Source organism: Entelurus aequoreus, linkage group LG11 (genome assembly GCF_033978785.1).
Source record: "Entelurus aequoreus isolate RoL-2023_Sb linkage group LG11, RoL_Eaeq_v1.1, whole genome shotgun sequence".
Taxonomy (NCBI): Eukaryota; Metazoa; Chordata; class Actinopteri; order Syngnathiformes; family Syngnathidae; genus Entelurus; species Entelurus aequoreus.
Window position 1 is genome coordinate 62,426,961 of NC_084741.1, and position 27,107 is coordinate 62,454,067.

The following is a 27,107-nucleotide window of genomic DNA, read 5'->3' on the forward strand; positions in this document are numbered from 1 at the left end:
GTAACACACACACACACACACACACTCACACACACACACACACACACACACACACACACACACACACACACACACACACACACACACACACACACACACACACACACACACACACACACACACACACACACACACACACACACACACACACACACACACACACACACACACACACACACACACACACTCTAACGTTACATTAAAAGCGAATTAGCCTTCACCTCAATCCAGGACTGCGAGCGAGCTGAACGGCCTTTTATATTTCTAGAAGGTCAACGGGCTCATAGTGATGTTACTAGTAGTTGACTGGGAGGTGTTCACTATAATTTGGGGAGAATCCACTGCCTGATGCTTGCCTGCTAAACGCTAAGCACTGACTACATGCGCTCTGAATACGCACTGCTGATTGGCTGCTACCGCTCTGAATACGCACTGCTGATTGTCTGTTACCGCTCTGTTTGTAACTAATCAGATGGTTGTGTGGGTGGGACAATGCTGGTTGCTGTGTAGAGCAGTGGTCCCCAACCTTTTTGTAACTGCGGACCGGACAACGCTTGAAAATTTGTCCCACGGACCGGGGAGTGGTATTTTTTTTTTTAATCCCTGCAGACTGTATTGATCTATATTGATATATAACGTAGGAACCAGAAATATTAATAACAGAAAGTAACAACCCTTTTGTGCGAATAAGTGTGAATGAGTGTAAATGGGGGAGGGAGTTTTTTTGGGTTGGTGCACTAATTGTAAGTGTATCTTGTGTTTTTTATGCTGATTTAATAAATAAAAAAAATAAAAAAATGTTTTTAATTTCTTGTGCAGCCCGTTAACAATCGATCCACGGACCGGTACCGGGCCGCGGCCCGGTGGTTGGGGACCACTGGTGTAGAGGACTGACAGAGACAGAGGCAGAAGGAAGCGGAGGCTGCTACTTAATATGTTCGTGTGGAAACTCGTTCGGTACACCTCCGAACCGAACCGAAACCCTCGTACCGAAACGGTTCAATACAAACACACGTACCGTTACACCCCTATGAATGATAGGCAAAGTTTCCAAAAAAGTGCAGTTCCCCTTTCAGTAAGAGTACCGTTACTTTAGAGTAATTTGACTCAAGTAAACATAAAAAAGTAGTCATCCAAATAATTAGTAAAATTAAGTACCGGTATTCACTGAAAAAACTACTCAAGTAGCTATTGCTAAATGGTACTTGCAGGACAACTGTATTTGGTGTGTGTGTGTGGCACATATCACAGGGAACATATAGACAAACAACCTGGAGGAACCCCATGCAAGCATGCAAAGATGAGGGATAAATAAATAGAGCAAAATTAAGCAAAATATGATTGCCTAAAGAAAGTGGAAGCTCATACAAATACCCCCCTACTTTTATAGCCCGTCATCAGAGTTGAGCGAGTTTCGTGAAGTCAACTCTGTAAACAACAACAACAACTTTTGCCAACTATTCTGTTAGCTTTCTTGATTGAAAGCGAACACTGGTAATTTAAGAGAGAAGGGGAGTGTCATTGCAGCTGGGGGAATAGAATTGTTTTATTTTTTTTTCCATTAAGAAATACAATCATGTGTGCTTACGGACTGTATCCCTGCAGACTGTATTGATCTATATTGATATATAATGTATATATTGTGTTTTTTAATGTTGATTTGATTTAAAAAAAAAAATATATATATATATATATTTTAATTTTTTAATTTTTTTTAATTTCTTGCGCGGCCCGGTACCAATCAGTCCGGTGGTTGGGGACCACTGCCGTAGACGTCCGCTTTCCAAGGAAAATGCTGTACATTATTATTACATTACTTCATAAAAATACTGTAGTTGTTTGTAGTACTTTGTGTAGTATTGTGTTTCATACAATATTTCTTGTCTAAAAGTTTTCTTTTTAAAAGGTATGTTACATGTTAAAATTGGGACTAAATGTATTTTAAGTAATTTCTAAGGACAATGTTGCTTTGCAATATGAGTTTTCAAGGTACCATTGTGTCTAACATCCAGCATAAGCCTTTATATCTCCTCACAACAAACATTCATTCATTCATTTTCGATATCGCTTGTCCTCCTTACGGTCATAAATGTGGTGAAGCCTATCCCAGCAGACTTCTGCTGAGTGACGCGGTAAACCTTGGACTGGTTGCCAGTCAATCACAAGGCACAAATAGACAAACAACCATTCACACTTACATTAACACCTACAGTCTCCAATTAGCTGAGCCCAACATGCATGTTTGTGGGATGTAGGCGGAAAACCCAAGCACGGAGAGAACAGGCAAACTCCAGACGGCGATGCTCCAAAGGACATTTTTCACCTTCTGACTTTGAGGTCAACATGCTAACCATGAGGCCACTGTATGACTCTCTCGGAACACATGATTTTGTTCAAAGCAAAGCTAATAGGAACACTTAACTGAAACCATCTTTGGGTCTGGCTTCACTAATCACAAACACACTCTTAGGTTCCTTTATGATGAATAATGGCTTATTTAAAAAGTATTAGTGGGGGTATATATATATATCTTATTTGAATAGGTATGTATTAGAGATGTCCCATAATATCGGACAGCCGATATTATCGGCCGATAAATGCTTTAAAATGTAATATCGTAAATTATCGGTATCGGTTTCAAAAAGTAAAATGTATGACTTTTTAAAACGCCGTTGTACGGAGTGGTACACGGACGTAGGGAGAAGTACAGAGCGCCAATAAACCTTAAAGGCACTGCCTTTGCGTGCCGGCCCAGTCACATAATATCTACGGCTTTTGACACACACAAGTGAATGCAAGTCATACTTGGTCAACAGCCATACAGGTCACACTGAGGGTAGCCGTACAAACAACTTTAAGACTGTTACAAATATGCACCACACTGTGAACCCACACCACACAAGAATGACAAACACATTTCGGGAGAACATCCGCACCGTAACACAACATAAACACAACAGAACAAAACCCCTTGCAGCACTAACTCTTCCAGGACGCTACAATATACACCCCCTAGTACCCCCAAACCTGCCCACCTCAACCTCCTCATGTGCTCTCAGGGAGAGCATGTCCCAAATTCCAAGCTGCTGTTTTGAGGCATGTTAAAAAAAATAATACACTTTGTGACTTCAATAATAAATATGGCAGTGCCATGTTGGCATTTTTTTCCATAACTTGAGTTGATTTATTTTGGAAAACCTTGTTACATTGTTTAATGCATCCAGCGGGGCATCACAACAAAATTAGGCATAATAATGTGTTAATTCCACGACTGTATATATCGGTATCGGTTGATATCGGTATCGGTAATTAAGAGTTGGACAATATCGGAATATCGCATATCGGCAAAAAAGCCATTATCGGACATCTCTAGCATGTATTCTTTTGCCCCTGTGTAAATTAACATCCCATCCATCCATTTCCTACCGCTTATTCCCTTCGGGGTCGCGGGGGGCGCTGGAGCCTATCTCAGCTACAATCGGGCGGAAGGCGGGATACACCCTGGACAAGTCGCAACCTCATCGCAGGGCTGTGTAAATTAACATTTAAAATATATTCAAACTTCTGCACCCAATTCTTGTAAAATCATTGAAGATCATTCGACTCAAAAAAACAACAGTTTAAATATGTCACTTATTCAGGGTCCAAATTTGATCATTATGAAAATGCGATCAAAAGTCAGTTTATGATGGAGCCTTTGGGAGCCCTCTATTTGGCCTAAAAAGCCCTTAAAACATCCAAATACCTCCATGAAGGTTTTAAATACATGCTGTAAGTATATGTGATGTAGTAACAGGCACATTTAGAATAACATTTAATATATACACTACCGTTCAAAAGTTTGGGGTAACCCAAACAATTTTGTGTTTGAGCCTTCATTTCTAAGAACAAGAATAGACTGTCGAGTTTCAGATGAAAGTTCTCTTTTTCTGGCCATTTTGAGCGTTTAATTGACCCCACAAATGTGATGCTCCAGAAACTCAATCTGCTCAAAGGAAGGTCAGTTTTGTAACTTCTGTAACGAGCTAAACTGTTTTCAGATGTGTGAACATGATTGCACAAGGGTTTTCTAATCATCAATTAGCCTTCTGAGCCAATGAGCAAACACATTGTACCATTAGAACACTGGAGTGATAGTTGCTGGAAATGGGCCTCTATACACCTATGTAGATATTGCACCAAAAACCAGACATTTGCAGCTAGAATAGTCATTTACCACATTAGCAATGTAAAGAGTGTATTTCTTTAAAGTTAAGACTAGTTTAAAGTTATCTTCATTGAAAAGTACAGTGCTTTTCCTTCAAAAATAAGGACATTTATGGGAGCCAACAAACATAATAAAACATCACTTACTGTACAATGCCTGCTGTCATTAGCATGCGGACTGATAGAATCTTGTTACATTTCCAATGAGATGAAGAATAACTCGTAATCCTCACGAAGAAAAAGGGAGTGAAACCAAGCGTATTTTCGTGTTGTTCTCGACATTTTGTGTCTGATTTGGCTGTCAAAGTGTACCAACTTGTCAGAATACGTCCTGGTCCTTCTACTATCCAGGTGAGAGGCATGATTTACCACATACTATAAAGTTTGACGAAAAAGGAAACGATAATGCAGCTGATCAGTCGATTATGTCAACATTGGCACACAAGCTAGTGATCACGGCGCTGCTATAAATAGTTTGTCTGCGTTAGCGCTTGTAATAACAAAATCACTAATATTTAGTCAATATGCAAGTCACGAAATGTAAATGGAGTATTGTTGGCCCTTTTTGGATGGTTATCTATTGAGTTTTATGAGCGGAATAGAGGACCTCCCCTTGGCTCCACTGTAAGATGACTTTTATTTACGAGTTAGAATTAGAGATGTCCGATATTATGCTTTAAAATGTAATATCGGAAATTATCGGTATCATTTTTTTTTTTAATTATCGGTATCGTTTTTTAAATTTTTTAAAATAATTTTTTAGTTTTTTATTAAATCAACATAAAAAACACAAGATACACTTACAATTAGTACACCAACCCAAAAAACATCCCTCCCTCATTCACACTCATTCACACAAAAGGGTTGTTTCTTTCTGTTATTAATATTTTGGTTCCTCCATTATATATCAATATATAACAATACAGTCTGCAAGGGATACAGTCCGTAAGCACACATGATTGTGCGTGCTGCTGGTCCACTAATAGTACTAACCTTTAACAGTTAATTTGACTCATTTTCATTAATTACTAGTTTCTATGTAACTGTTTTTATATAGTTTTACTTTCTTTTTTGTTCAAGAAAATGTTTTTCATTTATTTATCTTATTTTATTATTTTTAAAAAAAAGGACCTTATCTTCACCATACCTGGTTGTCCAAATTAGGCATAATAATGTGTTAATTCCACGACTGTATATATCGGTATCGGTTGATATCGGTATCGGTTGATATCGCTATCGGTAATTAAGAGTTGGACAATATCGGAATATCGGATATCGGCAAAAAGCCATTATCGGACATCCCTAGTTAGAATGCATTAAAAAAAAATACATCCGTCGTCATGTCTTTCATATTGATTGTGAATGATAGGAACAATTCCTAAAGAAGTGCAGTTCCCCTTTACGACTCATTTATTTGTACAGGCTTTTAATTAGCTACTCTTAGACTTCAATGATTTTTATGTTGTCTTTTATATTGTTTTATTTTGTATATTTATATTTTGTTTTTATATTGTATATTTATATTGGCCTTTTATATTGCCTGTCATTTGTGATATTTCAACTGTGTTGTGAAGCACTTTGTGACTTTTTGTCTGTGCCGTTAAAGGTGCTATAGAAATAAATGTTACTTAAAACAAGGCACAGTAATGAACAAGTTAAAACTAAAATAAGACATTCTATGCAGACAGACAGTATGTCAGTATTACAAATATAAAGATTATGATAGAAATAAAATACATCAGGAAGTTACTTTCTGTCATCTCAAATACAGCTACCCTTATCAGTCGTGTCACATAACAGAGGTACAGTTTTTTGGAATATGAGCAAAAATTTGGGGTATGAACTTGCAAGCTAGCATTAGCTTATAGCTACAGTAGCTATTAGACCGATAAAGACAAAACTTTCGTTTTTTCAAACATGGGAAAGAGGAAAGTGGTTGTGAAGTGCAGTGCTCAGAAGAAGAGGATGATATTCATTGAATTAAATAAATAAATCTAAAACTAAGCAAAGCGAGGTATTATTACATTATATACATTAACAACTTTTGTTGTCTTTGATACAATATTGTTATCCAGAAGTTACAATATAATTTTAGTCAATTTCAATGGGTGACATTGTAATGCTATACAGTTATTATAGGCTATTAGTTATGTCAGAGAACCAACTAAATTCGTAAGCTGAGGTACGACTTACTCGTCCGTCTTATTGACATTTTGTGTGATACGAAAACTAAGAGTACAAAAACGTATCTTACAAGATTAAAAAAAATGCTATTTTTAATTATATATCATATATGCCAAACTATACTGTAGTATACTCTACAGAAGTAGACAGTTAGGGTACATTGATGTGAACTTTACCTCAGAAAACAGAGACAGTAAAAAAAAAAGCTTTCCATGATATCCACATTATATGAGACTAATTGCTATGTCTGAGAAAAAGTAAAACACTTCAATTTTCCGGATACAGAAATGCCTGAAAACCTTTTACAATGTAAAGGTCTTCACTGCCGGCCGTAAACAAGGTCTCAGGGTGAACATAACTTAGTAATAATGTGTCAGAAGAGGCTCTTGGAGCAGAGCTGTCTTCCTTTATTGTCAGCAATGCTGATCTTATAAGTGTGAAATATTCTGTAGTATACAATAATTTCTCTAGCTAATGTTTCATTGAATATATGGGTGAACTAGCTCTTTGAGATAGAAACTGGACGCTAAACTAAAAATGGCAATTTCTGTGTCAACACTCAGACAATTCACTCACCTGTACAATCTCCAGCATCTCATTTTTACTGATGTAGCCATTCCCATCCAGGTCATACATACTGAAGGCCCATTTTAGCTTCTGCTCCAGTTTGCCACGTGACGTCACACTCAGAGCAATAATGAACTCCCGAAAGTCTATGGTGCCATCACCGTTTGCGTCAAACGTGCGAAAAACGTGCTCTGCAAACTTTGAAGCATCTCCATAAGGAAAAAAGTTGCCATATATCTTTTTAAACTCCTCCATGGACAGGTTCCCGCTGGGGCAATCCCGCAGGAAGCCTTTGTACCACTCTTGAATCTCGTGCTCGGTGAAGTCCGTGCTCTCCAGGAGGTCCTGCATCACCTCGGGACGGAGCTTGCTGTTCTGCTTCCCCATGTCTGGCAGCTCTTAAATGACTTGGCACTCTGCTGGAAGACACAGAAAATGAGGAGCTTTGGTTAACTGATGGAAAGAATATTAGACCTACAGGTAAACAGGCAATACCAGTTTGCATAGTATCATGGCCGTCACTACCATTGAGAACACCGAGGTCATGTCCTTTGTATTTTTTTTTGTGACAAAAAGAAGATGATATGACTGACTGCAAATATACTTCATAGTACATCACAATAAGGTAGATCGTCCTCTCACAATATATGATCTTTGGCTATGCACAGCCGGCTACAACTCCAGACAACGTAACGCAATGAAATCCACTTTTATTTTAAACATTATCCGATCTGAAATGTGCTGTCAAGATGACATTAACACTAAATTATACTGACGTCATCAGTGTGGGTTTCACCTGAATTTGAATTGATGTGAAACGCTGCCACCTCGTCCCAAACGCAGAACAGGCGCTGGGCGTATGGCTTCGCTATCCGTGGGGGGCCAGTTTTGTGTGAAGAAGCGCATGTCAAATGTCAATTATTGACTGACAAAGCGCTTGTAATTTCATTTTACCCCAAACGTATTCCTGGCCACGTCATGCCCTGTCAGATTATGAAGACAGATTTCTCCCTCGATTTCCCAGTGGCCCTCGTGGTGCTCGTCACCTGACTGAAACTATACAGAAGGGAGCGTGTTCAATTCCATGTCGGCGTTGCAATTTTCCAAAAGTTTTTAAATGTATGTTTTAATGATGTTAAAATTGTTTGATACGCTAAACTTCAGCAAAGTATTTAAAAAAGTGTATTGTTAATTTTGTTGCTCGAGGTTATATTATTTATATGGTGCTGGGATACCCTTGATATCAGCCTTTCAGGGCTCCTCTTGGACCATCCATTTTTGACCTTAGTATTTGTCAAATCCTGATTATGGCCCTACGTAGAATGTAATTGTTGCATTGATTATGTGTGATACATATGAAAAAAAACTTTTTGTAAGCTGTAATTTATTTTTCAAACTGGTACAAGCGATAGACAATAGATGGATGTATGGATGGACCCTCTGGTTTTAAAGCCTTTGTCCTTACAAACTGATTGACTGCTGCAACACGTAAGACAATCAAATACAGTAAATAAATAGTTTATTTTACAATTGAGTGAGAAACACCCAATTGATGGGGGAACTGAAGATAGTGAGATTATCCAGTACGGTTCATCTCACAATTTGTCAAAGTGTCCACCCATCGCTTAACAAATAGAATCAGTAACTAAGAGAGGCAGGCCTTACTTTAGATGGAACATGCTTTTATTAGCTGGAGAAGCCTCATTGCCTACTAGTGTAACACATTATTTTCACCTTTCCAAATTCTGTGTAGTATTTCTCTTAACGTGTGAAAACTAAGATTTCTTAGTAACAAAAGTCACAACAAAAAAGCTCCATTTAGCTTTGTTGTGCCCTTAAAATGGAAACATTCACCCTTACGATCTGCGCAAACGCTCCCGGAGATATCCATGTTTGCCAAACACATCTGTTAGTCCTTCTCTTAAGCAACATCAAAAGGGAAATTTACTGTTGTAGAAGTGCATGCTAAGGAGCCAAACATGGTAATGTTTTTGTTGGTGAAATAGCTTCCAATAGGGAAGATGTAATGTCATTGTAACTCAGAAAACATATGGGTGGTAGATCAGAACAAGACATTTTTATTCAAACATTTATTCATTTTCTTCCACTTATCCTATTCAAAGTCATCAACAAACTGGAGCCTGTCCAAGCTTGACTCCTTGTCAGTCAGGACATATATTTCTATCTTTTGACAGTAAAAAGTCTTCTAAATCAGTTGCACCGTGCTTCAAATCCAACTTAAACCAAATAGACTATACTTCTTATCTGGCAGACAAGTATATTGTGAGTCAGGATTTATACAAGGAATCTGGTTGCATGACTCATATTTACAATCAGATGATACCAACTTTACTTAAAGGCCTACTGAAACCCACTACTACCGACCACGCAGTCTGATAGTTTATATATTAATGATGAAATCTTAACATTGCAACACATGCCAATACGGCCGGGTTAACTTATAAAGTGCAATTTTAAACTTCCCAGGAAACTTCCGCTTGAAAACGTCGCGGTATGATGACGTATGCGCGTGACGTCACAAGGTCAAGGAAAGTGTTTGGACCCAATTCAAATACCTCTGTTTTCTTCGACAAAATTCCACAGTATTCTGGACATCTGTGTTGGTGAATCTTTTGCAATTTGTTTAATGGACAATGGAGACTGCAAATAAGAAAGTTGTAGGTGCGATCGGTGGAGCGGCGGACTACAGCAACACAAACACCAGGAGGTTGTGTTGTGTTTTGAGCAGGATAGCAGACACACTACAGTGAGTACGCCCGCCGCCGCATCTAAGTTAGCTTCTGTTTTTTTAGCTTCGCCAAGCTGAATATTATTAATCATGCATTTACATGTTCATGGTTTAATAGTATTTTTGATCTTCTGTCTATCCATCCAGTCAGGGTTTTTTTTAATTTAGTTTCTATCTGCATTTGAGACTGCTATGCTATCACGTTGGCTACGTTGCTAGGTTAGCTTCTATTTTTTTTAGCTTCGCAAAGCTGAATATTATTAATCGTGTATTTACATGTTCAGTCACTGTGAATGTCCATTTCATGTTCTCGACTCTCATTTTCAAGAGGATATAGTATCTGAGATGATTTAAAATACATATCTGTGATCTACAATAGAAAAAGGAGAGAGTGTGGAATCCAATGAGCCAGCTTGTACCTAAGTTACGGTCAGAGCGAAAAAAGATACGTCCATCACTGCCTCTCAAGTCCTTCACTGTAACGTTCCTCATCTACGAATCTTTCATCCTCGCTCAAATTAATGGGGTAATCGTCACTTTCTCAGTCCGAATCTCTCTCGCTCCATTGTAAACAATGGGGAATTGTGAGGAATACTAGCTCCTGTGACGTCACGCTACTTCCGGTACAGGCAAGGCTTTTTTATCAGCGAGCAAAAGTTGCGAACTTTATCGTCGATTTTCTCTACTAAATCCTTTCAGCAAAAATATGGCAATATCGCGAAATGATCAAGTATGACACATAGAATGGATCTGCTATTCCCGTTTAAATAAAAAAAATTCATTTCAGTAGGCCTTTAAAGGAGTCACATTATGTCTTCATCAACATTTAAAATATCTCCTTGAGGGAAATATAAGTTAGAACAATACTTTGTATTCGAAATGGCAACAGCGAAACATTTTAGCATGCATGCGCTAGGATAGTAAATCTCTTTGTGATGGACAATTCGATTCGCATTGCTATACATGGGTTACCATGCGATTAAAAAAGGATTCATTTATAAAACAGAACGATTTGATTTAGTGTATGAACGATTCATTAAGATTTGATACAGTGTATAAATGATTCAATTCTATGGTTAACATTTGCTGATGAACACGTTTGTTGAAGAACAAAATCATTCCTTCCTGTGCATACACTCCTCATGTTAGAGGATGAATAGTCAGCTCAGACTAGATCAGTCCAAGCTAAATCTATGAGCATGAGATGATGAAAAATACTGGGATGAGAGGCTAAACGTCTTCTAACACAACTGATTAGTTGAATACCATGAGAATAACAATGAATTAGAACACCCATAGGTACATTCATCTTTAAATAAAAAACAAACACATTCTACAAATGGGACACATACATCCCCAAAAATGTTTTATAAAGTAAAAAGGCAGACACATGTCAAATATATTTCTTTTCCACAAGTCAAGTCAAGTCAAGTCAGTGTCGTCACAGACACATACAGGTTCTAGCCAATGGCTTGACTGGGGAGGCTGGACTTCTGGGACCAGGATGGGAAGTGACGTGTGTTGTGGGAGTGAAAGGTTGTTTGAATTGTGCCAGAAAAGAAAGCGGGATTGAGTCCGTTGTACTTTGTGAAATAAAGAAAGACAAACTAGAAATCTGTCTGAGCCGCCATTCCTTGGGATGTTACAATATTGATGGACGGCACAGCACGGAGACGGTCCGCGGTGTTGACGTTACGTATCTTGCGGGTAACTATTTGGCGGGCAGCCGTGACTCTCGCGTTGTTTTAAAGTTAAACTGTCTACTAATTGCTTGTCTCGTGGGACACCGGGTCCATGTATCTACGTTTATTCTCGTCAGCAACCTCACAAGAGTGTGACTCTTACCAAGGACAACCCTGACTCTTGTGTCATTTTAAAGACACAAATTATCAACTGATTTCTAGTTTGGCGCTATAACCGGTTTATATATCTACACTTTATTAACCTGAGGACTCATAATTGAATCTTATCGATTGAGGCTCTAATCGAAGTAGCCGAACCGGCCACTTCTCGAACCTGATTTTTTGTCGCATCGGTTTATCGTTAACAACCCGAGCTTGTGTATGTACGAGCCAAAAAGAGGATAGAGAAAAATAGCAACATATCGACTACAACTGAATAGAAATGACGGACCCCGCAAAGGTCTTTGTGTAAATCTCTACCATATGTAAAGATATCCAATGACGGCAAAGACAAAATACGTCAGTAAAGTCTCAAATTCCAAATGAGTCATTTGGATCAAATTTGGATGAAGGCAAGATTGTTTTGCCATGCCTCCATGGTTTTATTAAAATTTTTCGGGACTTATGCGGACCCCAAATACGCAAAAAACGGTACAAACAGGTAGGAAAAGTTGGTTTTCCACGATAAGACCCCTTTAACTCACACAAGCACAATCACAGATTAAGATGCTCCTAATGAAAGTCCGGGTTTGACATAATGACAGTGTGTGTTGCTGAATCGAATGTAAACCTCTATAGCATAGGATAGATTGTATTTATCCCACAAAGTAGAAACTATGTGGTTTCATACAAAAAGCCTACAAAAAAAAAGGTAACACAGAAGTACTTCAATATTCAAACAGCCCCAAAACTGTACAATTTGGAGATTGACCAAAAATATGAATACATTTTCTACCGCTTATCGCTTTCAGGGGCACAGGTGAGCTGTAGTTTTGGGCAAGAAGCAAGATATAGTGCATCCTGAATTGGTTGCCAATCAAGCACAGAGGAAAAATTGAAAAAACATTCACATTCACACCACACAGAAATTTAGAGTCAGGAAAAAATATGGTTTAAGAACACAGAACCAACCATTACAACTTTTCTGTGACAGGGGGACTAAATATACTATCTGATCACTGGCGCTCCTTTCCCCAAGTACTTTTAATGGTAGGTGTATGGTGACTTGCCACTACAATGGAAAACAACTTCCATTGTTATCGGACAGTCAGGAGGATAATGTTAAAAAGAGAAAAAATCCGGAGGTCCTGTTTCTCACTGTAGCAATTTAATGAAAGCTAAAAACAGGTGCGAGGGCTTTCTGTGACATAATTTTCCCGAGACAGCATGATCGGCTTTGACCTGTTTGCATCCCAACTGCATCTTGGCTTCCACGAGCTTGCTGTGCCACACTGAGACTGACTGCCTTTTGTTTGTGCATGTGTCTAAACTAACCTCCTTTGTCCATCCATCCATCCATCCATTTTCTACCGCTTGTCCCTTTTGGGGTCGCTGGAGCCTATCTCAGCTACAATCGGGCGGAAGGCGGGGCACCTCCTTTGTGTTGTTTCTAATTTATTCACTGTAAAGTAAATGTCGAGACACTACCTGCAATAGTTTTCTTTTTGGAGATACAAAGATTAAATGTTAGCTCCATTTGTCTGTCCATTAATTGTTGTCGTCTTTTGTTATTATACTACCAATATACTACTGCTATGTTTTATATTGTGGAGCTCTTTCTTGAATAATATTTCACTACTTTATATCTAAAGTGAGCTTGAAAAAGCATCACTTTTACAAATATCAGGTTCCTTTAATGGTACTTATCACATGAGTAGCTGTGTAATAATTCACTTAATTACTCCAATATAACATTTCTGGTCATGGCATTAAACTTGGGCTAGAGCTATAGATTATTTTAGTAATCGAGTTATCTATCGATTAGTTTGCTCGATTAATCGAGTAATTGGATAAAACATACTTAAAAGCCTGTTTGAAAAGACAGACCTTAACCCAATATGAATGAGATTTTTTTTTCCCAATCAAATTTAATCGATTAACTGTTGCAGCCAAACATTACACCACAAAATAAGCCATCTGCTACAGAACTCATAAAATGAGAATTCACAAAACCGTGTATTAAAATTGTATCGTGAATAAAGTTTGAAACTTATTCTGCAGTTTCCCAGTTGCTTTAGATTCTCTTATCTGAGGCCTGGGATTGGCAATAATTATCTGAGCATTTGTAGTGAGTATAATATTAACATGTTTAGTAAATCATGGTTTACACATATTTCTACTCACAAACCTTCCGTTGCCAACAGTTAAGCTCAGCCTTTATGAACTTGAAAAGTACAATTACGACTTTGTGATAAAGAACAGAAAAGGCACAAACATTGACCTTAACCACAGGAAGGTTTACTCTTCCTCTGCGTATACATCTTACTCAATAACACCAGCACAGGAGCGCCCTCTAGCTTGGAGGAGGAAAAGTGCGGTATGAACTGAAAGTTGACCAATTGTTTAAACTATTAAGGTGCCTTTCCTAAAAACTATATATATATATACATATATATACATTATATATATATATATATATTATAAATACATTATATATATACATACCGTATTTCCTTGAATAGCCGCAGGGGCGCTAATTAATTTAAAACCTCTTCTCACTCCTGCGGTTACCAAAACCATGCGGAATGAGCAAGCATGCTCTAATTATTTTAAAACCTCTTCTCACTCCGGCGCATACCTTATCATTAAAAACACATTTAATAAAAAAAACGTTATTATGATCTTACCTTTACTTGTAGATGGGTCCATGTGCAGCTGCTTCTGATCAAAGGCAGTCTTTCTCATCTTTCTTCAATTTTAAAAGTCTCTGGAGATATTCCTTTAATTATTACCTCCTGCTTCGATTGAAAGTCCAGTTTAGAAAACGGTTTTATTTTAGATATGTAATCCTCCATGTTAAAAGTGCAAGCAAACAATTGCTGCATGCTTGCTGCTTGTTGTCTTCTTCTGCAGTACCTGTCTCCTGCAGTACTGGTAGTCGCAAGAAGGATCGCTAGCGCCCTCTACCACCTGGAGGCGGGAGTCATTTAATGACTCATATTTGACCCGGCGGAAGTGCCAAGCATGCGCTAATTATTTTGCGAAACGAGTTTGACCCGGCTGTAATTCTAGGCAGGCGAATACTATATTCCCGGCGCCAATTCAAGGAAATACGGTATACATATATATATATACATATATATATACATACATATATACATACATACATACATACATACATACATACATACATACATACATACATACATACATACATACATACATACATACATACATACATACATACATACATACATACATACATACATACATACATACATACATACATATATACATATATACATACATACATACATACATATATATATATATATATATATATATATATATATATATATATATATATATATATATATATATATATATATATATATATATATATATCAGGGTTTCCCCTTAATGTAATTTAATTTTTATTACCGCCAAACCTTGAAAATAAGGGCTTTTTTTGTACTTGAAAACAAATTTTAAAAGTCTGACACTATTTTCAACTTTTATTACCAATCTTATGATAACAAACAACGGCACTAGTCCAACAGGTTTTACCTCCCATGAAAACACTCAGGTCTCCTTGAGTCTTCGCTTCTCGGTCGGACATACAACAACGCCGCCACAGTATCATGGCAGTATAGGGGAAACCCTGTATAGATATGCGTATATTACGCAACAATACACATATACATATATATTGTTTTTATACGTGTAGTAGTTAATGTTGTCAAAATATTAATAACAGCCTAAATATTGAATATATTTATCAACACTTACTATGGTATAGATTTTCTTAAAACTTTCTTAAAACTTGTAAAGATCAACTATGGCCATGCATGTCACAAATGATGTTGAACCTATGAAGTTGTACTGTAAAGAAGTCTTATACAACCCCACTGTTCTAAGTCACAACAAGAATGTGATGAGTTCAAAAATCAATACACCGCAGGAATTTGTCAACAAGAGACACTGAAATGCAAGTGTAACCTAAACATGACGCCTATCATGGACTAATGGTTCTTTCCACAAATTCACTGATAAACTCGTCTTTTTAGCAGACCTTGCTTGTCCCTTATTTTCACACAATTTGTCAACCTTTTTACTGCAACCTACACTCTCACTATTTTTTATAGCAGTTACCATAGCAACATACTCATCACATCAAATAGCCATTGATGGGCTTTCGAGCTGAATGCACTTACATGAACATCCACTTATACATGGATGCACACTGTGTCTACTGCATTGGTCTACCCACTGTCCAAGTGGCTTACATTGATGAGGAAAATTATTTCTATATTGATTTATACTTTTAATAATTATTTATTAATTATGGCTAACACACTTTAAAACTGACCACGTGTACATTTTCCACTGCTGGTATGCATGGAAACATTTAACAAAACTGCTGCAATTCTTATGAATGTCAAAATACAAAAATAATACAATGTGACCCCAAGGCATTTTGAGAGTCTCTAAAAAGATGGTTGTCATTAGTTTTTCTTCCTAATATTTCATGACTTTTCCTAATCCATCAGGGAGACACAGAAAAATATAAAATCAACTGCATGATTGTTTCTCATTTCTCTGTACACATTTTGACCACGCCATCGTTCCTCAGGGGTCATATAGACCCCAGGATTGGAAAGCACTATAAGTCTTTGTGTGTTAGAGTGAGACACATGATCCAATTGACTTTTTTGTGCTCCCAAGTGATCTGAACACAGAGAATTCAATTGTGAGTTGATCTGACCATCATACACTGAATTATTGTTGGTTTAATATCGTTTGGCAGCCATTTTGACAGTTTTCCATAGATATTTCGGCACATTGCACCCCCCCCCCCCCACCAAATACCCCCCAGTGGGAAATTACTTATGTGTGCTCCTAAGTCCCCTGAACACAAAGAAACAAATAGTGAGTCAATCCAACCATCATAGACCGAGTTATTGCAGTTTGAATACTGTTAGGCTTGGTCTTGAATGTGACCAAAAGTGATTTTCGTAATTTCTGAACGTACAAATACATATAAACTCAGTTTTCCATATAAGTGTCACACAAGAAATGAAATGGAACAATCACTGTGAGTTTATCTGACTATTACATGCTGAACTAGTGTGGTTTGAGTAGCGTTTGGTGGCCATTTTAGCGTTTTTCTACCTCGAACATCCCAGTAGGAAACCATTTATTTGTGCTCCTAAGTCCCCTGAACACAGAAAAAAGCAGTGAGTAGATCTTTATTAGTAATTGATGCAGAAACCACTGAGATAAATGGTCTTGAAAATACATTTATAATTTATACTCTGTCGGAATGGCGGGATGTCGGAACAGTTCAAACATTCCGTTCCCGCGCCGTGTGAGAACAGGAGGAGGGGAGGGGGGAGGAGCAAACATATAAAAGCACTCGCATAGCAGCCTTCTAAACCATTTCTCTGCTGCTGTCTCTGCTGCTGTTTGTGATATACTCTCTCTCTCTCTCTCTTGTTTCGAGTTTGCCTTCTAAACCATTTCTCTGCTGCTGTTTGTGATATACTCTCTCTCTCTCTCTTGTTTCGAGTTTGCCTTCTAAACCATTTCTCTGCTGCTGTTTGTGATATACTCTCTCTCTCTCTCTCTCTTGTTTTGAGTTTGATGATGCCAAACCACAAGACGTTCTCTGTCCAGGAGGTTTTGGATCAGGTTTTTAGTGAAGAGGTAGACATAGAGGAAAATGTGTCTGAAATCGAAGACAATGTTGTGGAAGACCCTGATTATGGGGCATCGTCCTCTGATGAGGATGAGACCCTTGATGCTGAAGTTCCTGTCAACACTGGAACACCAGCAGACATTTTCCTGTCCAAAAATGGAAAGTTGTCGTGGTCCCCTGCCCCACGTCAACGGCAGGGTAGACTTAGCGCTGGTAATGTCATCAAAATGGTTCCAGGCCCAACCCGATATGCGATTAGCCGTGTCCAAGACATAAAATCTGCATTTGAGCTCCTCATGACACCATCAATTGAGAACCATGTACTCTTGATGACCAATTTAGAGGGGAGTCGTGTGTTTGGGGACAGTTGGAAGCCGATCGATGCAATTGACTTGCAGGCATACATCGGGTTGCTCATTTTGGGGGGCGTGTACAAGTCCAAAGGCGAGGCAGCAGAAAGCCTGTGGAATAAAGAGACTGGAAGGGCCATCTTCCCAGCCACCATGTCTCTGAAGAAATTCCATATTATGTCTCGTGTCCTACGGTTCGATGACAGAGAGAAAAGACAGGGCCGGAGAGAACATGACAAGCTGGCAGCTATCCGGGATGTATGGGACAAGTGGGTTCAGCAACTGCCATTGCTTTACAACCCAGGCCCCCATGTGACTGTGGATGAATGTCTGGTGGCGTTTCGTGGCCGCTGTCCATTTAGACAGTACATCCCGAGTAAACCAGCCAAATACGGCATTAAAATATGGGCAGCATGTGATGCCCAGTCGAGCTATGCCTGGAATATGCAGGTCTACACCGGCAAAGCCCCTGGGGAAGCACCTGAAAAAAATCAGGGCATGAGGGTTGTCCTGGACATGGCTGAGGGACTGGAGGGGCACAATATAACGTGCGACAACTTCTTCACCTCCTATGCCCTTGGTGAAGAACTCGCAAAGCGGAAAGTCACCATGCTGGGGACAGTCCGCAAGAACAAGCCAGAGCTTCCCTCTGAGCTTGTTGCAATCAAGAACAGACAGGCTACATCCTCAGTGTTTGCCTTCACTGAGAACGCCACAGCTGTTTCGTATTGCCCCAAGAAAGGGAAGAACGTTGTGCTCATGAGTACGATGCACAAGGATGCCCAGCTCAGCACCAGGGAGGACAAGAAGCCACAAATGGTGTTGGACTACAATGCCACAAAGGGTGGTGTTGACAACCTGGATAAAGTCACAGGCACGTACAGCTGCCGACGCATGACTGCACGATGGCCCCTTGTTGTATTCTTCAACATCATCGATGTGAGTGCCTACAACGCTTTTGTGCTTTGGAGGGAGATCAGTGAAGGCTGGAACAGCGAAAAGCTGTACCGGAGGAGGCTGTTCCTGGAACAGCTGGGGTACGCGCTGGTGCAACCCCAAATTGCACGAAGAGTTGTCCTACCAAGAGCCTCAGCGGCTGCTGTGGTGATAGTGGAGGATGTTCAGAGGGAGGCACACACCTCCAATCCTCCAGTGGCCAGAGGGCAAAAACGAGGCAGGTGCCAGATCTGTTCCACTAGGAACGATAACAAGACAACTAATACATGTGGGGGATGTGGCAAATACATCTGCAAGGAGCACATCCGTTGTGGATCATGTGCCCAGTAGTGCTTTACCCTTTCTTGGAGAGTGGGGGATGAATATTGCCATTTTTCATTTGTTTTACATTTCTTGAGAGAGGTAGACTCTAGGCTACTTTTTGCAGTCTGTGAAAAAATAGGAGTGGCAGACTTTTACAGTATTTTAGTTTTTTTGAAATAAGACAATATTTTTGGTAAATAGCCTACTGTCTTGTTATTTTTTTCTTCAAATATGGACACTCCAAATGGCCGGCCAATGGTCAGATATTTGTTGTTGTTGAAAAAAAACAAAACAAAAAAAAAAAAAATACAAAATATAAAGAGTAATAAAAAAACTTCCCCCATTGAGGATTGCCACCTTATCCTGGTCAGAGGGTTTGTGCTTGACCCTTTCTTGGAGAGTGAGACGAATATTGTTATTTTCAAATGGACACTCCAAATGGCCAACGGTCAGATATTTGTTGTTGTTGAAAAAAAAAAAAAAAGAAAAAAAAAAAGAAAAAAAAAAAAAGTTATAAAAAACTTCCCCCTGGAGGATTGCCACCTTATCGTGGTCAGGGGGTTTGCGTGCTTCCATGACCCTAAGAGCTATAGCTGGTCTTAGGGTAGAAGCCTGACTAAGTGCAATCTAAATGGCAAAAAACAACAACAACAACAACACCATACAATTAATACAATTCGGTCACATTCAATGATGGCCGCCTAACAGTATTCAAACTGCGATAACTCGGTCTAAGATGGTTGGATTGACTCACAATTTGTTTCTTTGTGTTCAGGGGACCTAGGAGCACAAATAAGTGGTTTACCACTGGGAGGTTATCTGGGGGGGGGGGCGTAGTGTGCCAAAAAATCAATAAAAAACGGTCAAATTTGACACCAAACGGTATTCAAACAACAATAATTCAGTGTATGATGGTCAGATCGACTCAGAGTTGACTTCTCTGTGTTCAGAAGACTTGGGAGCACAAAAAAGTCAATTGGATCATGTGTCTTACTCCCACACACAACAACTTATAGAGCTTTACATCTCTGGGGTCTATGTGACCCCTGAGGAACGATGGTGTAGGCAAAAATCGAGGTCAATAGGAGGGTTAAGTGATTATTTCGTCAATAATTAATATATGTATTGGACTGTAAAATTATTGCAATCTATCTAGTCCTCATCATTGTGTGACAATAGCTGTGTTTCAATTACCCCTAGAAAAGTGCAAAACCTAAATATCGCAATAAGAAACTGGTAATGAAACACCCATGTTTCGAAAAACCTCTCAAATATCGCTAAAACATTTTTACGCTCTCATGAGGTGGCTTTTCAGATTTTTCGATGTTGAAGTGTGTCGCAAAAGCATGATGGAAACACTTTTTTTGCATTGAGAGGACACCTAAACATCAGACATGACCTGTCCGTGAATTCCTCGTTCACAATTCTTCCCCAAAAATACCTTATTCGTGATCGCTGCCATATGTAAGGACGTTGCCTTTGAGGGATCACCCGCTGCCTTCGTCTGCTATTGACAATCACGGAAACAGCAGTGGCTACGATTGTAATCACAGCTCCAAAACCATGAAATCGCAAAGTCTTCCGTCTTCCTCATAGTGGAGTCTTGCGGGATGATATTTACCATAACTACGGCTCATGACGCAAAACACCCTTTAATGGTAAAACCTATAAGTCGCAAATGTATTTTGTCAAAATGTTTTAAATATCGCTTTTATATTACGAAAAACTGCAATGGAAACACAGCTAGAGTCAGATAACATTATGATATTTTTAAAGAAAAGTCCAAATTCTTACTTATCTGTTCTATGGTATACACAACATTAATGGCAGCATTTCCTAATATAGTGCTACTATGACTTATAAGATTATTCCGCCCTGAGATCGGTAGATCGTGAGTTCAAACCCCGGCCGAGTCATACCAAAGACTATAAGAATGGGACCCATTACCTCCCTGCTTGACACTCAGCATCAAGGGTTGGAATTGGGGGTTAAATCACCAATATGATTCCCGGGCGCGGCCACCGCTGCTGCTCACTGCTTCCCTCAACTCCCAGGGGGTGATCAAGGGTGATGGGTCAAATGCAGAGGATCATTTCACCACACCTAGTGTGTGTGTGACAATCATTGGTACTTTAATTTTATTGGTTCTGTGACAAAGCTCCTGATCCAAAAATACTAATTGTTCAACGTTACTCATTGCAATGAATAAAAACACAATTATCGTTGCCAGGCCAATCAAAAACAGCACCATTTTAAAATGCATCATGCTTTAAAATAAGAAAACAAACTTCTAATTACCAGTAAGTAATTTTATATTTAAAAAAATATATACCATATAATGTAGTTTAAACCAGTGATTTTCAACCTTTTTTGAGCCGCGGCACACTTTTTACATTTACAAAATCCTGCGGCACACCACCAACCAAAATTACACAAAATGACACTCTAACACAGTATATAATACATATAGTTAATAATATAGTTTCTAAATGTATTTATACTCACCTAGTGTGAAACCTGGGCCTGTTTCGATGAACACAAAATGGATATCCTGGGAGAAATGGTAGAAAGACACACACAAAGCTCTTCCTCAACAGCTCTCAGTCTCTCTCTGTTTTTAGTTTTAATCGCAGTCAAGCTTGAGAAGCTCAGCTCACATAGATATGTGGTTGAAAACGGGAGCAATGTCAAAATGGCTTTGTTGGCCAGAATGGGGAACTCCTTGGCAACAGATAACCAAAAACTGTCCAAAGGAAGATCAGCAAAGCTTAGCTTTAAACCACAATCTTGTTTCAGTTCAATGAGTTCCTCTTGCTCCTTTAAAGTCATGTCCTTACCAGCAATGGATGCTGAGCTGTATGGGTCTCTGACCCAGTCAAGGCATTCTGTGAAGGCTGAAGAGAAATAAAATAATAACTTTTCCTCAAGAGTTTTCAAATGTGTGCCAATCACTTCGCACATTGCAGCAGTGTTGCCATCATGCAGTTTCTCTGTGAATGGGAACATCTCAAGGTTGCCACGCTGCACATGTTGTTGCCAGAGCTGCACCTTTAAACGGAATCCATTCATTTTATCAGTGCTTGTAAGCAGATGTTCAGTTCATTCAGATAATGAAATATATCAGCCAGGTATGCCAGCTTTGCACACCACTCATTACTTGCAAGCACCTTTGAGTAATCGGACCTCTCGTTTGTCAGAAATACTTTAAGTTCCTCTCGCAGCTCATACACACGGGCAAGCACTTTGCCGCGCGACAGCCACCGGACCTCCGTGTGGAGCAATAACACTTTATGTTCCACTCCCATTTCCTCATACAAAGACGCAAATAAGCGACATTTCAAAGGTTGCGTCTTCACAAAGTTCACTATGCGCACATCATCCAACACAGGAGCTAGATCTGCTGGTAAGGTCTTTGCAACGAGTGCCTCACGGTGCAAAAAACAGTGCGTAACAATAACATCCGGCTTTTTTTCTTTGACCCTACTTACGAAGCCTTTGACGCGCCCGACCATGGCTGCGGCTCCATCACTGCAGACACCTGTGCGGTTTTCCCACGAAAGCCCGCTTTTGTCAAAATATTCCGACATGACCCGAAATATTTCCTCTCCTGTTGATTTTTCTGGCAGTGTCTTGCAAAATAGGAAGTTTTCTTTAATGGCTTCTCCATCCACAAAACGCACGTTGGGCAAGAGCTGACAATGTCCACTAATATCCGTCGACTCATCAATTTGCAAGGCAAATTTCTTACAGATGCGCATCTTTTCCAAAACAACAGTTACGCGCATAAATCATATCCAAAGGAGATTTTCAACCGGAAGTGTGGCGGGAATTTTAAAATTGCACTTTATAAGTTAACCCGGCCGTATTGGCATGTGTTTCAATGTTAAGATTTCATCATTGATATATAAACTATCAGACTGTGTGGTCGGTAGTAGTGGGTTTCAGTAGGCCTTTAATTTGTACCTGTCCACTTTGACTTCTTAGACATGAGGAGGATCCATACAATATCTTCTCTATGTGCTCTGTATATGCAATAAACTCCTTTAAACATTCTGAAAAAAATCTGATGACCAGGCGGCAGCTGAACAGAGGTGAGGTTTCTTTAAAATGTACTGCTCCTTCATTAGGTTGCTATAGTAACAGGCCTTTGGAAAAGAAGATAATACAACCTCGGCCTGTTTTATGAATATTGATAGAGCCAAAAAGAAGCAAAGTACACATTCCCAGAGTCAATTACAGAATTATTTTAGTTACCTTAGTTTAAAAATTCTGTAAAAGGAAAAACAAAACAATATTAGAAAAAATGTGTGGTATTTTCCACAACGGATGTAATGTGGGAAAAAAAGTATGTGAAGGACACCAGTAAATTCAGCACCCACTCAAGTGAGTCACATTTGACAACTATTTTTGACCACTGCGAGAATTAGCTCAGCTTCCAAGTCTTTGTGCTCTAATATTAATATTAATAATCCATTTGATTCTCAGGCATCTGTCTGGGCAATAAAGGACACCATGCAAAACGAGAAATAAGGACTGGCGAAAGCAGAAAAATAGAGAAGACACATAAAACAGAAAACGTCAGATATGAGTTAAAATAAATAGCTGAAAGTAAATAAGCTGCCTAGAATAAGTGTGTTGGAAGTCTTCATCTGAATAGGGTAAATGAGTCAATATTGCGGTGGTCAGTTTAAAAAACAATGTAAAAGGGATAGGTGATATGGCCTTTAATCTATATTGGAGCCTCCTGCGATAATGATATATACTGTATCACTATATATTATTTGGTATCCATCCATCTATCTATCTTCTTCCGCCTGGTCGAGGTCAGGTCGCGGGGGCAGCAGCCTAAGTATATAGATGATTTATATTAATGATAATAGGATAGAACCATTATAAAACGGGTTACAAAGGCTGTCAAAAAGGTTAAACATGACGATACAATACTTAAAATTTTCAGGATCATTAATAAATGGTTACATTTTCAATCACAACTTTAATTAATTTCCTACTGTAGGCTCTGATTTAAATAGTAATTGTTTTCCCCCTTAAAGTTCTCCTGTGTCTAGTGACTTATTTCCTGAGTTTTGTAAACAACAACAAAATTATGGAGGTTAATTTGTGTCCTTATTACGAAAGCTTTTATTTTTTTATTTTTTTTACACAAAATTAATGTCACAGAATTTTTTGCATTTGAATTTTGCGAACATAATTTTTTTACATCAAAGTATGCTGACAATTTTATTGAAAAAAAAACAAAACAGTGTTTTAAAATTCTGTGTATAAAAATGCAGTGTTTATAAATGTAGTGTAAGAAAATTCAGTGTAAAAAAGTTCAGTGTATAAAAATTCAGTGCCGAAAAATTCGCTGCTTCAAAAAAGCAAGATGGTAAATTAAGACTGAAGCAATCGATCCTCTCTCAGAACCAGCCAATGAGGTGTCAAGTTTGAAGTCACGTGACAAGGGTCTTGCAAAACAGCATAAAAAAAGCAGTTATCTGGGGTAATCGACATAACATTTCAATGTGCCCGCTGGATATTTTAAAACTATAGAAATTATTCCAATGGTTAGATTCTGAACTTTTAAATGACATATTAAGCTCTGCTTCATGCAGACAAGGCACAAACAGAGTGGGCGTACAGAATGTGGGATTTACAATATCAACTACGAACAATAAAACCCTGAATACTTAAAATACATGAACATAGTAGCTCCTCTACTGCAGACCACCTCCTTGTTCGACATCTTATATAATCAAACAAGGGCAACAAAGATGCAACAAACACGGCGATAAATAAAGGGAAAAGGTTTAAAAACATCTACTTATTTGATATAATAGGACTGTTCCTATGATCACTGTAGTGTGTTGTTCATCTATTAATGACCAAACATTGTCTTGTGAACAACGAGCTTACACTCAAACATTTATTCCTACCTCTATGAATGCATCCAAACATTATCTTCTATGTTACATTTACCAGAACATCATTATCCAGCACCATCGACTGGTCACATTGTGTATCACAGTCAGTTTAACTGCATATCATGACACGTAGAAACCGAATGTCACTCAAAAGTGCAGATTTTAACCATTGGAATAATTTCTAAAGGTTGAAAATATCCGGCGGGCTGCATTGAAGTGTTAATTATGTTGTATTATGCCCAGGTAGCCCAGTTAACTGCCTTTTTTATGCCGTTTTGCAAGACCCATGTCAGACCCGTGTCACGTGAATACAAACTTGACACCTCATTGGCTGGTTCTTAGTCAGGATTGATTGCTTCAGTCTTATTTTACCGGAAGTGAATCTTATTTTTTGAAGCAGCGAATTATTCGATACTGAATTTTTTTACACCAATTTTTTTATACACTGAATTTTAAAACACTAAATTTTAGGGATGTCCGATAATATCGGCCTGCCGATATTATCGGCCGATAAATGCGTTAAAATGTAATATCGGAAATTATCGGTATCGGTTTTTTTATTATCGGTATCGTTTTTTTGTTTTGTTTGTTTTTTAATTAAATCAACATAAAAAACACAAGATACACTTACAATTAATGCACCAACCCAAAAACCTCCCTCCTCATTCACACAAAAGGGTTGTTTCTTTCTGTTATTAATATTCTGGTTCCTACATTATATATCAATATATATAAATACAGTCTGCAGGGATACAGTCCGTAAGCACACATGATTGTGCGTGCTGCTGGTCCACTAATAGTACTAACCTTTAACAGTTAATGTTACTCATTTTCATTAATTACTAGTTTCTATGTAACTGTTTTTATATTGTTTTACTTTCTTTTTTATTCAAGAAAATGTTTTTAATTTATTTATCTTATTTTATTTTATAATTTTTTTTTAAAAGTACCTTATCTTCACCATACCTGGTTGTCCAAATTAGACATAATAATGTGTTAATTCCACGACTGTATATATCGGTTGATATCGGTATCGGTTGATATCGGTATCGGTAATTAAAGAGTTGGACAATATCGGAATATCGGATATCGGCAAAAAGCCATTATCGGACATCCCTACTAAATTTCTATACATTAAAGTTTTTTTTTTAATTATGAAATTGTCAGCATATTTTTGAACGTAAAAAAAAATCAGTTCACAAAATTCAAACGCAAAAAATGTTACATAAATTCAAAAACAAGCTTTGCTAATAAAGACAAAAATTAACCTCCATAGTTAGCCGCTAGCGAGGACGCTACATTGCGTTGAGAATGCAGTCGTTCTCTTGGCGACACAACGACACTTCCTCATTTTCCGCAAATCCGCTTTCAAGCACGGACGGTGTGTTTGAGATCGTGGGATAAAATAAACATCAAATTAAAAACGCTCAAACATAAAATATTACCACCAGCAGGTCGTTACAGTATGAAGGGATATTTATAGCTTATTATTTGTGCACTATTGACTAGTGATGCAACGAAATTCGGCCGCGGGAAAAAGCTTTGATCATCAAAAACAGCGATGCCAAAACCGGATGTTGTGATGTAAACAAGACGTTGTCTGGAGCGTAGTCGGCATGTCTGCGATGTTGATGCAGCTCTAATATACCTCAGATATACCCGCAGACAGCAATCTACAAAATGTGCAAATATTAGTTCAGTTCAGTTACATTTTATTTCAAAAATGCATACAATTGAAAATAGAGCAAAACGATATAATATAAATATATATGTTACTATTAGTTTATACTAATTATTAACATTGAGGGGGAACTCTGATGTGAGTTTTTAAAGTTCACATAGTGTGGCATACTATGTATGATACATTGGCTGATGAACAGAATTATCATGTATTACCTTCAACAAACTTTAGCAGCAAGTGAAATGGCCATATAATCGAGCCAAAGTTAATGTCTAAAGCTTAAATATAACTTACACAAAGCAGACATATGGAGTATAGAATATGTCCGAGCTTATTTGCATTGTGGGAGACAGCATGGGGGAAAAGACTGAGCCTGGAGATGGTTCTGATTAAGAATGACCCAAGGGACGCACCAGAGCTCTCTTAACTTCCTGTGCATGAAAATTTAGAAACAGGATACGACATCATGGAAAATAGCCAATAAAACAGAAGTAGAATCAGTCAAGGTCGGGGGACAGGATGACCTCATGGAACTTGAATGGATTTAAAAAGGTTGTAGAAAATTCAGGGCTGACTGTAATTAGTGACCGTTGTCTTCAGATTTGACACTTTAAATTAATTTAACATCAACTTTGGTCTTAAATGTGAAT

General features: G+C 38.3%; 2 protein-coding genes across 3 annotated transcripts in view; one reads left to right on the top strand and one right to left on the bottom strand.

Moving 5' to 3' along the window:
* Positions 1 to 27,107, bottom strand: part of ncalda (neurocalcin delta a) — a 61,260-nt gene that overhangs the window by 14,694 nt on the left and 19,459 nt on the right. Inside the window, exon 2 of one of the 2 annotated variants that reach the window (XM_062063737.1) lies at positions 6,967 to 7,373. In XM_062063737.1, the coding sequence (XP_061919721.1) occupies positions 6,967 to 7,344 (378 nt within the window). In that variant the 5' untranslated portion in view covers positions 7,345 to 7,373. Of the gene's footprint in view, positions 1 to 6,966; positions 7,377 to 27,107 lie in introns of both variants that reach the window. The other variant, XM_062063736.1, reaches the window with a different exon arrangement.
* LOC133660326 (piggyBac transposable element-derived protein 4-like) lies at positions 16,451 to 19,173 on the top strand. Its single transcript, XM_062063731.1, has one exon. The coding sequence runs from the start codon at positions 17,191 to 17,193 to the stop codon at positions 18,880 to 18,882; it is 1,692 nt and encodes a 563-aa protein (XP_061919715.1). The 5' UTR covers positions 16,451 to 17,190; the 3' UTR covers positions 18,883 to 19,173.

What these genes read in the sequence shown, in the direction of transcription:
- LOC133660326 (XM_062063731.1), top strand. Translation starts at nt 17,191, where the DNA reads ATGATGCCAAACCACAAGACGTTCTCTGTCCAGGAGGTTTTGGATCAG.